The following is a 13,650-nucleotide window of genomic DNA, read 5'->3' on the forward strand; positions in this document are numbered from 1 at the left end:
ATAACATGATATGGTATTTATGTATATTATGAAATGATCACCACAGTAAGTTTAGTAACATCTGTCCCCATATATAGTTAACAGATTTTTTTCTTGTGATGAGGACCATTAGCATATATTTGATAGAAATGATTATATTCGATTATGGCTATACATCTTTTTCACTCCACATACCTTGAAATCATTAGTTAGTGAAGAACAAAATAGCTTTGGTTAACATCAACACTTGTGAGTTTTGTTCTGATAGTCCCCCTGTAAGGGGGCACTATGTAATATGTAAGGGGGAGGTTCTGTTCAAGGATGGTAAGACTTTCCTTATTCTGTTTTTATTAATTAACTAATTCTTAAACTTCAAAGCTTGACTGTAAAAATTGATTGCAGTGATGAATTAACTCTTAATGTTAAAAATCATTAGCAGTGGGCGCCTGGGTGGCTCAGTTGGTTAAGCGACTGCCTTCGGCTCAGGTCATGATCCTGGAGTCCCGGGATCGAGTTCCGCATCGGGATCCCTGCTCAGCAGGGAGTCTGCTTCTCCCTCTGACCCTCCCCCCTCTCATGCTCTCTCTCTCTATCTCATTCTCTCTCTCAAATAAATAAATAAAATCTTTAAAAAAAAAAATCATTAGCAATATATAAATAATTTAATGGTTTTTAAACAAGCTTCAAAAGTTCATCCACCTATAGTTAATTAACGAAGGGAAAAAGTAGAAATTTACAACCACCTTGGTACTCTTTATTTTTTTGAATCATGAAAAACAATGTTATTTGGAGTGTTTTGGTAAGGCACCATAGATAGCTCAAGGACTTAGCGACTATGTAAATTTTTTATAAGTAAACAGAAGTATGTTCTCTTCTCCATTTCTGAACAAGACATTGGAGATATTAAGTATTCTGAACAAAATAAAATACATTTAAAAATAGTCTTTATAAATGTCTTCAGCATTTTATTACGTCTAAAGTATGCCATTATTTTATGCACTAAGAAAGAAAACCTGCTGCTAGCCAAACTGTATGATACACAGTAATGCTAAGACATTACTGATATTAAAGATTTGAGAAATGTGCTTCAGAAATGAAATGCTGTGGTGACTGTGAATCTCCAGAATTATCAATAAGAAATGGTATGGTATATGTTTTAAAATTCATTTAGGTTCCATTTATTTAGTAGCTTCAATAAAAAGTGAAAAGGTTTTAAAAAATTCTTTGTCTTTCTCTTCCCCATTCTGTCACATATTCTCTGTCTTTTTTTTTTTTTTTTAAAGATTTTATTTATTTATTTGAGACAGAGAGAATGAGAGAGAGCACATGAGAGGGGGGAGGGTCAGAGGGAGAAGCAGACTCCCTGCCGAGCAGGGAGCCCGATGTGGGACTCGATCCAGGGACTCCAGGATCATGACCTGAGCCGAAGGCAGTCGCCCAACCAACTGAGCCACCCAGGTGCCCACATATTCTCTGTCTTTATGATTCCTTCTAGATGTCAATTGTTGTGACTGTTGAAATATGATAGCTTCTGGGGAAGAGCCTTCATTTTTTTAACCATAATATTTAGTAGTTGAGAAAATGAAAATTTCTACCCATAAATTTACGTTTTTGTCCTGTTTTTATTCTCATTTCCAAACTTTACTTCTGTATATTGTTTAGAAATTTAGACTTCCTTTTCCCCTTGCTTGACTTGCTTTAGATAAAATGAGTTAGAGTTTTGTAAGTGTGCTTGATTATGTTTATCAGATGTTTATTTGTGTGTATATTAAGAGCATTATAAATGATGTTAAACATAGCAGTTTTCCATCCTGAGTCCTCATCTTTCAGGAGTCCTGTATGGTCAGAGTCAGTCATACCTAGTAGTGATTTTTCAACTAATTCAAATTACTCAGACTTAAATGATTTTTTAAGAAAACGATCAGACCCATAGTTGCTTTTGCAAAATGTAATAATGTCTATTTGAATACCTATGTGATTAGTGAATATGAAAATAGTCACCCTTTTAAATTCTTATCTGTACATTATCAGTATGTGTATTTTTAAGATTATTTATTTGAGAGAGAGAGTGCTCGCATGCAGTGGGGTAGGGGCAGAGGGAGAGGAAGAGAAAGTCTTAAGCAGACTTCCTGCTGAGCGCAGAGTCCGTCATGGGGTGCCATCTCACCACCCAGAGATCACCACCTGAAGTGAAACCAAGAGTTGAATGCTTAACCTACTGCGCCACCCAGGCACCCTGTCAGTATATTTTGTAAAACAAGCTACTGCTTTGTAAATTTTTTATTCTGATGGTGTTAGTCTACGAGTTTAGAAAAACATAAGAATTTTGTTATTTCTCAATTAGGATTCTCTTGATGAAAGATGAATCTGTTTTAAAGAATCTCGTACAGCAAGAAGCTAAGAAGAAAGAATCTGTTCGAAATGCTGAAACAAAGATTACAAAACTTACAGAACAGCTTCAGGCAACAGAGAAAATTCTCAGTGTCAACAGAATGTTTTTAAAGAAGCTTCAGGAACAAGTAATGTTCTTTTTTTACATTAAGATATTGTAGTCTCATGTTTGCTGCACATTTTTATGGTCCACATTTTTTGTAAAACAAAACCATAAACCAAAGCCATCAAAATGTATAACCTTTGTACTGTTTTCCATTGTGACATAATATTGGAATATTTTTATATTCAGGTGAATACCCTAAGCCTGCTGTGTTTAAGAAAGATTTCCTCTCCTAAGGTTTACATTTACATTTCCAGAATTTTCCTGTATTTTCAGATTCACAAAGTTCAACAACGTGTTACCATTAAGAAAGCTTTGACTCTCAAGTATGGGGAAGAGCTTGCTCGGGCAAAGGCAGTGGCTAGTAAAGAAATAGGAAAACGTAAACTGGAACAGGATCGCCTTGGAGTAAGTTGTTTGTAGGAATATTTTATTTTTGGAAAAGAGAAGGTTTTCATGATACTTTTGAGGGTAAGAGATACATAAAATAACTCCAGTTTTTCCCTGTGTATTCAGAAAGATTAAAGCTTTGTTTTTAAATGACATCCACAATTTTGGAAGCTTTATTTTATAGTTATTGTTTTGGCTTTGTTTTTTGTTTTTCATAGATTATAGATTAACTGGCATAACTGTTGGGGACTTTTGTAAAACTATTTTATTCTCGTCAGTGATTTAGTTTTATAATGTTGGCATTGTATTGTAGAGATAACACATTTATCTTACCAAAAATTGTTTCTGAAATCATAGTGATGTAAAATCTGTATCATTTTTTTCCCCCAGCCAAACAAAATGATGAGACTAGACAATTCTCCAATATCAAGTCCCAGGAAACATTCAGCAGAACTGATTGCTATGGAAAAAAGACGATTACAAAAGCTAGAATATGAATATGCCCTGAAAATTCAGAAACTAAAAGAAGCCCGGGCCCTTAAAGCAAAGGAACAACTAAATATGGCTCCAGTTGTGGAAGAGGAACCCGAATTTTCTTTACCTCAACCATCACTTCATGATCTGACTCAAGATAAATTAAGTCTGGACACTGAGGAAAATGATGTTGATGATGAGATTTTGTCTGGTTCAAACAGAGAACGAAGAAGATCATTTTTAGAGTCTAATTCTTTTACTAAACCTAATCTTAAGCACACTGATACACCTAACAAAGAATGCATCAACAAACCTACTAAGAATATGGTGGAAAAACCAGAACTTTTTCTAGGGTTAAAAATCGGTGAATTACAAAAATTATATTCAAAAGCTGACAGCTTAAAACAGTTGATTTTGAAAACCACCACAGGCATTACAGAAAAGGTTTTGCATGGTCAGGTAACTGAACATTTCATATGCTTTATAAAATCTAGGATTCACCCTAGCCTTATTTGTTTTATGTAATTATTGTTTTCTTTTGCAGGAGATTTCTGTGGATGTGGATTTTGTGACAGCACAGAGTAAAACAACAGAAGTGAAGCCATGTCCTTTTAGACCCTACCATAGTCCTCTTCTAGTTTTTAAGTCCTACAGGTATAAAAGAAAGATTCAATAAGCTTGAATTTCAGGACTGCTCCTTGATTGTAATGACAGTATAACCTTGGATATTTCATGATAATGAAAAAAAATAATTGTGTCATGGTAACTAAAAAATGAACTTGTCCTTTTAGGGAAAATAAAATTGTCTTGTTAGATTTGAACCATATCAGGAAGTAAGGTTTAGCTCATACTGGGTTTATTCTTACCAAATTCTAATTTCTGGTTACTGGGGGAATTGTGGAGAATTCTGGATTATGGTCTGTTAGGGATTTTAGGAAAAACAGAGTCAAATGAGAATTTTTAAGCTTTAAAAAGAATTTTACCAGTATTCTAAGTAATGCATTGGCCAGCTTTCATGAAATTGATTTAGACATTCTCAGTTGATTAACTGTGGAGGTTGTCACTTTTGGAAGTTCTGAGACTGTTAAGCGGGTAGGATTTAATCATAAAATAGTAAAGCACCTATCAGGTAATATAGGCTCTTCCCCTAGTTTTTTTTGTTCAGGAAATACTTTTTTTTTAGCCCAGTTTGGGTGCATGATGTAAGATTTGCCATAGTAGGTAAGGTAATGGAGGCCTTGCCTTCTAGGAGGCATACGTGTTTTTGACTAGTAAGCTCAAGGCATAGAAATTTTAATTAAGAAAAATGAAAAATTTCATAATTTTCTGGGCAATGTTTATGGTGCATAATGTGCCTGTCCACCTTTCTTCTCTTTAGATTTAGTCCATACTATCGAACCAAGGAAAAACTTCCTTTAAGCTCGGTATCATATAGTAATATGATTGAACCGGATCAGTGTTTCTGCCGTTTTGATTTAACAGGAACATGTAATGATGATGATTGTCAGTGGTGAGTAGTTTTTATTTGTGAATATTTTATAATCTAAAAGGCAGTCTTGGTTATTTAACTTTGGTATGTACATGATTATCTTTTCTGTGCTGTCATTTTATTTTAGGCAGCATACACAAGACTATACACTTAGCCGAAAACAGCTATTCCAGGACATTCTGTCATATAATCTGTCTCTGATTGGTTGTTCAGAGACAAGCACGGATGAAGAAATTGCTGCTGCAGCAGGTATTTAAAGACCTCTTATTGTTCTCCAGGTGAAAATTTGAATGTAGGCAATTAAAAATTTTTATGTTCAGTTGTTGACATATTTAAGTAGTTGTAATAATTCAGTACATTCCTTACGTCATTTTACCCACATTTGCTCTAATATAGTAGTCACTAGCCATATCTTGCTATTCAAATATAAATTAATTAAAATTTCTTCCTTAGTTGCATTAGCCACATTTCAGGTGTTTGATAGCTGCTTTTGAGCTCAATAGCTTATTAGTGGTAAGTGCTTACCAATAGGATAGTGCAGATATAACACATTCCATCATTGTGGGACGTTCTTTGGACAGAGCTCATCTAAATAGTTCAGTTTATTTAGAAGAATATATTAACGTATTTGTATAGCAATTTTATTAATGATTTTTAAACAGGCCCCTATTTTTATTTATTATTGTTTTAAAAAATAAAGAAGGACTGGAAATTAAGATGAATGTGGTTTCACATTCTACAAAGAAATAAAAAGGACTTTATACACTTTGATATTATGGAAAGCATAGATTTCTGTGACATTGTGAATAAATACTGTTAAAGTTTTCTCCAGATTTATTGCCAAATAATAAACCTTAAACTGCAAGTATTTTGGAAGTAAAGGAATTGGTGTGTATTAAATTTAGTGTTAACCATAACCCAGAGTGATTGTAAAGTCACTGAATCTATGTGATCATTCTTAGTTTGGGACTTTAATTTTCACTTAACTTGTTTAGTTTGTTTCAGGAAATACTTTTTTTTTTTTAGCCCAATTTGGGTGCATGATGTAAGATTTGCCATAGTAGGTAAGGTAATGGAGGCCTTGCCTTCTAGGAGGCATACGTGTTTTTGACTAGTAACATACACTTCCTTTTAATTTTTAAATTACTCTTCACTTTGTACTCTTTAATTAGCCTTGTATCTGTAATCCATGTTTTTTATGCTTTTTATAAATGAAGATAACTCTTCTAATTTCAGAAAAATATGTTGAGAAACTTTTTGGAGTAAATAAAGATCGAATGTCAATGGACCAGATGGCTGTTCTCCTTGTTAGCAATATCAATGAAAGTAAAGGCCATAGTGAGTATCTCTCTCTCTCTCTCTCTCTCTCTCTCACACACACACACACACACACACAAAAGGACATTGTAGTTTCTTTATGATAGCAAAGTTTCTGGTGTTATGTTCTCCAAAAATATATATGCATGTGTATATATGTATGTAACATGCTGACAGGGTAGAATAAACATCTTTCTCTCTAGGGCAGAAAATATATATGTATGTCATTTCTGACTAACAGAATCATTTTAGCTCTTTTTGAGTATTGTTTGGGTAGCTTTTAAAACTATAAAACCTAGTTATATCAGGTACTAATCTTCTCCTGTCTACTTTAGCACCTCCATTTACAACCTACAAAGATAAAAGAAAGTGGAAGCCAAAATTTTGGAGGAAACCTATTTCAGAGAATAGCTTCAGTAGTGATGAGGAACAGTCTACAGGACCAATTAAGTATGGTAAGAAGTAATTTTAGACCCTGAACCATTAAGTTGTGGTGTTCCATCTTTGTCTAACACTTTACTGATTTTTTGGTGTATGTACTAGCTTGGGCTTTTTGGGGGTTTTTTTGTTTTGTGTTTTTCTATTTTTTTTTTTTATTTTAGAACAGTGATGCCTTTTGGCATTTGATGCAGTTCTTCATTGTGGAGGATTGCCCATTGCCTGGCCTGTGTCCTTGAGGGCAGGTGTAGTATTTTATTTTGTTTTTGAGTCTGCTTTCTGACATGCAGTAGGCTCACAGAATGAATAAATAAATGAATGAACAAAGTAAATATGAATGAGTGCTGTATTGTTGAACACATTATTGTAAGTTTGCATTATTTATTAAAGTGTGAATAATTTGTTTACAATTTGTGGATTAGATATCTAATAGATACATGCTCCCATGTGTTTATTTACATTAATGTAGTACTTTTTCTCTAAATGTAGAATAAATTATAACTTTTTTTTTTTTTTTTTTTTACCTATTTAGTGAATGTGAATTATTAAGTGATACTACTTACCTTTAAAGTAGAGAGACCATACTTCTGGTTTGCCCAGCAAAATCCTAGTTTATACCTGTTATCCTGGTGTAGTTTTTAATAATACTCCTTTCACTTTTAGAAGTGTCCTGGTTTGTAAATTATGTGACACTATACCTTAAAGCTATGAACTACTGCGTATATTTTGAATCTTTAGATTTTTAGATTATTTTAAAGATGAGGCCAATTGTTTTTTTTCTTGGTCTGTGGATAAGAGAAAGTATAAAGCTAATGATACTTTTCCTTCTAGCCTTCCAGCCAGAGAACCGAATAAATGTTCCAGCTTTAGATACAGTTGTCACTCCAGATGATGTCAGATACTTTACAAATGAGACTGATGACATTGCTAATTTAGAAGCAAGTGTGCTTGAAAATCCTTCTCATGTACAACTTTGGCTCAAGCTCGCGTACAAGTACTTGAATCAAAATGAGGGGTAGGTCCACTTCTAATCTTTGTGTCATCTGTTGCATTTATATTTTTATGTTTGAAGTTTGTTTCATCTTTGGTAATCACGTTTCCATCATGGTATCAATGAAGTCTTTGTTTTTGACAAAGCCAAAAGCACTTCATTGTTTAAAAGCTATTAGAAAAACTTTGATTAGATCTTGACTTGTGTGCGTGGCTCAGTGTGTGGGTAATAAATTAGCCCCAGTTTTTAACTCTAGTAGACTCTTATTTCAAAGTAGCATTAGTTAAAACAGTAAATTCTGAGTAGTATAAGGATTGATTATTGATTTTTCTTTTTAAAAGGCAGGTAGTGATAGTATCTTTTTTTTTAAGATTTATTTATTCTTGGAGAGAGAGAGAGAGCACGTGTGTGCGAGCACACCTGGGAGAGGAGCAGAGAGGGAGAGAGAGAGAGTCCCAGGTGGACTCTGAGCTGAGCACAGAGCCCCACACAGGGCTTGATCTCATGACTCCAAGATCACAACCTGAGCTGAAACCAAGAGTCAGCCACTCAACTGACTGTGCCACCCAGGCGCCCCCAGTAGTGATAGTCTCTTAAAATAATGATAAAATCACAATAGAACAACTTAAATATTATGTTAATTTTTATTTAGAGATTTAAAGCTTGTGTAAGAACATTAAATTCTGATGAATTGACTTTTTTCTGTGGGTGATGTTATATTACGTGTCTTCAAATAAGGTAAATAGTCATTTTTCTCACTAACCTAATGCATTTTCTAACTCCTGTTTTTTGATAGTATTAGCAGTAATAATTTTTTATTACTAGGAATAGCTTTTTATTACTCTATTTAAAATTATTTAATTTTTTTAAAAAATCTTAATGTCTGTCTTAAAACTTGGTATAAAGGCTTTTTTATAGTAAGGCAGTATTACAGAATGCTAATATATCACACATACCTGAATACAGTGCTTATTTAACTTGCCTTATGTGTCATTTCCATGTTAATGGGATAAGTTAACAGTGTTTTCTTTTCTGACTCATTTACGGAGTGAAGGCCAAAAGAACTGTATTATTTTATGAATAGGATCATGAGAGACAATTATCTTCTTCAAGAGATAGCAAGCTTTTGACCGTTGAAAAGAACTGTTACATTGAAAGCTTTGATATTTTGTGCTGGCAGTAGCTGGCCTTGAGGGGGAATTGTTTAACTTTTCCCATTCCCAGACGAGTGTAACTCATAAAAGGTATTGCTGAATGTGGACATACATAAAGTACATTTGAAGTTGATAATCTAGGGGTTTTATAACATTGTGTTTTTATCTGGTAAATGCTCACTAAATATCAACTTAAAAAGGAATTGTTAGGTCTGTGGGAAATCAGGACCTTTTTTGGACTGATGTGACTTAAAATCCTAATCTACTTCTCTTTGTCATGGGCGATTCTAGCTTCTCGGTAGGTTCCAGTAGAAAATGGAACTTTATAATGGACTCATTAGATCAGCCTGATTTAAGAGTATTTTGAAGCATTAAAAAAAAAAGTTCTTGTTTCTTATTTTAAACATGTAGGCTATGTTCAGAGTCCTTGGATTCTGCTTTAAATGTTCTGGCTCGAGCTTTGGAAAACAACAAAGACAATCCAGAAATTTGGTGCCATTACCTCAGATTGTTCTCAAAAAGAGGAACCAAGGAAGAAGTGCAGGAAATGTGTGAAACAGCTGTTGAATATGCTCCTGATTATCAAAGTTTTTGGACTGTGAGTAGAAAAGATAACATAGTTCTCTGTGTGTGTATGTGTATGTTTATAATTCTTTGGATCATCTTAAATATTGATACGTAGCTTAAGTTATATACTTTATCTGCACATAGATATAATAACTTTTCATTGTCCCGTAACCTCAGAACCACTCCTGGGTCAGGGTTAAATTTAGAAGAAACAAAAAGAAAATATTTAGTGAAAAAGTAAATTTTCTTGTTGTTAACTTTATTGGTAAGGAAAAAATATAAACATTTTAAAACATTTTACACTTACTCATAGGCAGTTTTAGTTTGGACGAAAGTTAAATGAATTTTTTTTTTTTTTTTGCAAAGCACATGAAAAAAATTTTTAATTTCTTATGTTTATGTAACATTTCATGAATGTCAATAAGCATTTTGTTATTTTTATTATCTGTCCTCATTACTTATGAAAATAATCTTAATCTATAATTTATACTAATATTGAACTTTGCCAAGATACAAAGATTTGGTGAAAAAATGGTTTCTTTTTATTTTCTGAGACAATGGGATGTTTCCTATCCATGCTTAAACTTAAAATTATAATTAATCCACTTGTAAAATAAATATTCATTAATATCTGAACTTCTGCCAGCTGAACTCAACAACCATAAGATTTAGCTTATCTGTTGCTGTCAGATCTGTCATTTACTTGCTAACTGAAATTCAGAACAGATAAATTTGTATAACATGGTATCCCTTGTTGAATGAACTGGCCACTCTCTTACTCTCCCAACTCAGGTACCAAAGTGAAAGATGCTTGATTTTTGACCTGGAGCCTTGTGCCAAAGTTAATGCTGTTGATCATCATAAGATTTTATAGGGTATAATGTTTTTCCCTAAAGTTGTTTGGTCTTTAAAGGACCTCTTAATTTCTTAGGCCCTTTTGTTTTGCCACATATATCTAATATGAATGCTACTCTCAAAAATTGTATATGGTTATACACTTAAGCAATGCAAATTGTACGTGACCATAAACCTGAACTTTCGAAAATCTGCCATGGTCTTACTGCCATTTATTTGTTGATTCAAGGAAAGGAGAGATGAAATTGCTTCAGGGTTATTCTAAGAGTACACCTGTATTATTTTAGTTTTCATTTGAGTCCACTTTCCAACTTGTCGAAAGGGAAATATAGGATATAGTACTGGAAGATAGGTTTTTTTGTTTTTGTTTTTGTTGTTGTTTTAAGTGAGCTCTGCGCCCAACGTGGGGTTTGAACTCATGACCCCAAGATCAAGAGTTGCATGCTGTACTGACTGAGCCAGCCAGGTGCCCCAGGAAGAGGGTTTATACATATATTTATAATTATCCTTTTTGCAAAAATTGAAGATTTAATAAAATATTTAATGAAATGTGGAAAATCTGTAGCTTTACAGTTTATTTTTATGAAATATAATTATATGAAACCTTTTTGGGCAGTTTCTGCACCTAGAAAGCACCTTTGAAGAAAAGGATTACGTATGTGAAAGAATGGTGGAGTTTCTGATGGGAGCAGCTAAGCGGGAAGCATCAGACATCCTGTCCTTTCAGCTTTTAGAGGCTCTCTTGTTTAGAGTTCAGCTCCACATATTTACTGGAAGATGCCAGAGTGCACTTGCAGTTTTACAGGTAAACAATTATTATAGCATTTAATTACACTTTATAGAGAGTTTTTTAAAGGTCTAAAACATTATAGGTTAGCATTGTTTAATAAGAACACAGACTTTAGATTTGAATCCTTGTTTTCCACTTAGTAGTAAGTTGAATCAGTTTATGACTGTTTCTTCACTTGCTTAGTGGGGATAATGCATGTGTTTAAGAGTGTTTATGAGGTTCAAATGAAAATAACGTATGTTAAGTACCCACCAGAATAAACTTCAATATTTAGACAATAAGGGAAAAAAACTAGTCCAAACTGAGAATCTCCTCTATGGGTTTGGTGGGTTTTTTTGTTTGTTTGTTTTACTGTTTTCTTTTTATCTTACTAGATTTTGAATGTCAAGACACTTAAAATGTACAAATAAGTTGAATCTTTTTTCATAAATTATATCATAAACCTTAGCACAGTAAAAATTAATCTGATACTGACATCTCAAGTTTTTTTCATTAAAAAAGTTGTTGACTATCAATATTTCAACTTAGGTATTTAAGAAACACTCCAAAGAAATACGACATTTGGGTTCTTTGCCTTTACATTTGAATCTTATGAGGAATAGGAGTCATTATTTTTAAAAACACAGATTATTTTTTGATTTTACCTAGAATGCTTTGAAATCAGCTAATAGTGGAATAGTAGCTGAGTACCTTAAAACAAGTGATCGATGTTTGGCATGGCTGGCCTACATACATCTTATTGAATTCAACGTTCTCCCTTCAAAATTTTATGATCCATCTAATGCCAATCCTTCAAGAATTGTTAACACAGAATCATTTGTAATGCCATGGCAAGCAGTTCAAGATGTAAAGACTAATCCTGACATGTTGTTAGCAGTTTTTGAAGGTAAGTATGTTTATAAGTTATTTAGAACATCAACTTATCCCTTATTTTGAGTCTTCATAATTAATTGGAACAAATTCATATGTACATATTGCAAGTTGTTTTACACTTTATTATATAAATGCTTAGAAGATTAAGGATTGAAAAAAGATGATTAGGGATTGAATCACATAAGATAGACATTTGGCATATATGAAAGCCAGGAACTGTGCTACATTACATAATTTTTCTGATTATGGCAAAAGATATCAGCTAAAGTTGTAGATAATAGAGATTATATAGGTTTAATGAGTTGATTGAAGTAGAGAACCAGGTAATTTTTTTAAAGCAGTCTGTCAAGATGAAAGTTAAAAGATTATAACTTATCTTTTCAAGCAATTGGAAAACAGGTATAAAGCCTATTTCCTCCTAGTAGGAAGTATATAGCTTAGTCAGAAGATAAAATCTATACATTTGATATATAGTCTAAATTCTGTACTTACAGAAGAGACAAAGATCTGTGATTTATAAAATTATATTGTACAGGTCATAAACCCAAAGGAAAGAGATTATTGTAGGTTGGCATGATGAAGGAATTCTTCATAGAAGAATTAAGACTTGGAGCTGGACTTTGAATCTTGACTCTGATGTGACATAGTTGGCTTGCTCAAAGATGGGACCCTTGTCTTATCTCTGTATTTCCCAAGGACCTATTATGTCTGGCAGCATACTAAGTGCTTAGTAAATATTTATTGAATAAACCAGCGAAGAAAGGAAGGAAAAGAAGGATAATCCTGTTAGGGGAGCTAAGTAAACAAAAAGCAACATAGGAGTTGGTGCTATGGATTTGAAGGGAGATTAGGAGAAGGGAGAGTCCTTATCAAAGCGAGAGTTTATGCTGTAGAATAGTAAGAATAAAGCTTGATAAGTAGAATGATACCAGATTTTCAAGAACTTTGTAAGTGTGGTAGACTTGATGACAATGGTTCTTGAAGAAAGGAAAAATGTGCTGAAGAGGAATGATCCCAAAGGTATATGAAAACAACCAGAATCTGATGGCCAAAAGTGAATCACAAAAAAAAGTAACCTGGGAAAGAGGGAATATTTATTGGAGACATTTGAGGTTATCACATAGAGATGTGGGGGACTGATTAAATGTCAGGGAAGAAGAGAAGAAATAGTCAAAATAATTTCAGGGTTTTGAGACTGGGAAAAAGAAAGTGTACGGATAGAAAACAGGTAAATTTGGGAAGACTGATTTTGGTAGTACGAGTAGTATTTGTGAATGGTAGGTAATTGGTCATCCAAATGGAAGTGCTTGTTGGCAGAAGGAAATAAGGAAGTGAACTTAAGTGGACGATTATGGATAGAGAAATGATTTGAAAGTTATTAACATAGGAGTTACTATACTATAAAGTGCTTTATAGTTTTTAATGTGCTTTTGCAATAAATTATTCCATAGTTGAAGCAGTGAGATATTTTCTCTGAGGAAATGGAGATTTAAGAGTATAGCAGTAAGGAGTGAGAGAGGAGTCAATGAATGAGACCAAGAGGACATGTAAATAAAGAAGAAGAAGAACATTATCAAATGCTAATCAAATAAAACAAATGGAGAGGTTGGCTTTCAGGTTTATATAGATGATTTTTATAAGTGAACTTCAGAAGTGCAGTTTCAGAATGACATTCACTTTTAAATTCTGTAAATCTGGGAAATCTTGCTACCACTGAGCAGGGAGGAAATGGTGACAGCTGTGCAAAGTGCAACAGTGACCCACTCTCTGAGATGCAGAGTGGGGACTCTACAAGGGGAAAAGAGTGTTTTGAAGGAGTAAAGAAAGGATCTAGTTTAG

General features: G+C 33.5%; 1 protein-coding gene across 1 annotated transcript in view; it reads left to right on the forward strand.

Annotated features, from left to right (window-relative positions):
• ZFC3H1 (zinc finger C3H1-type containing) overlaps positions 1–13,650 on the forward strand; it is a 51,466-nt gene that overhangs the window by 26,312 nt on the left and 11,504 nt on the right. Inside the window, exons 13-24 of the mRNA XM_045872954.3 lie at positions 2,324–2,498; positions 2,750–2,881; positions 3,254–3,796; positions 3,882–3,991; positions 4,716–4,847; positions 4,954–5,075; positions 6,063–6,164; positions 6,479–6,598; positions 7,413–7,596; positions 9,138–9,324; positions 10,765–10,953; positions 11,587–11,824. Of these exons, the coding sequence (XP_045728910.1) occupies positions 2,324–2,498; positions 2,750–2,881; positions 3,254–3,796; positions 3,882–3,991; positions 4,716–4,847; positions 4,954–5,075; positions 6,063–6,164; positions 6,479–6,598; positions 7,413–7,596; positions 9,138–9,324; positions 10,765–10,953; positions 11,587–11,824 (2,234 nt within the window). The remainder of the gene's footprint in view (positions 1–2,323; positions 2,499–2,749; positions 2,882–3,253; positions 3,797–3,881; positions 3,992–4,715; positions 4,848–4,953; positions 5,076–6,062; positions 6,165–6,478; positions 6,599–7,412; positions 7,597–9,137; positions 9,325–10,764; positions 10,954–11,586; positions 11,825–13,650) is intronic.

Source organism: Mirounga angustirostris, unplaced genomic scaffold (assembly GCF_029215605.1).
Source record: "Mirounga angustirostris isolate CCGP_5_RB_7025 unplaced genomic scaffold, mMirAng1.0.hap1 SCAF_5, whole genome shotgun sequence".
In the NCBI taxonomy this organism is placed as follows: domain Eukaryota; kingdom Metazoa; phylum Chordata; class Mammalia; order Carnivora; family Phocidae; genus Mirounga; species Mirounga angustirostris.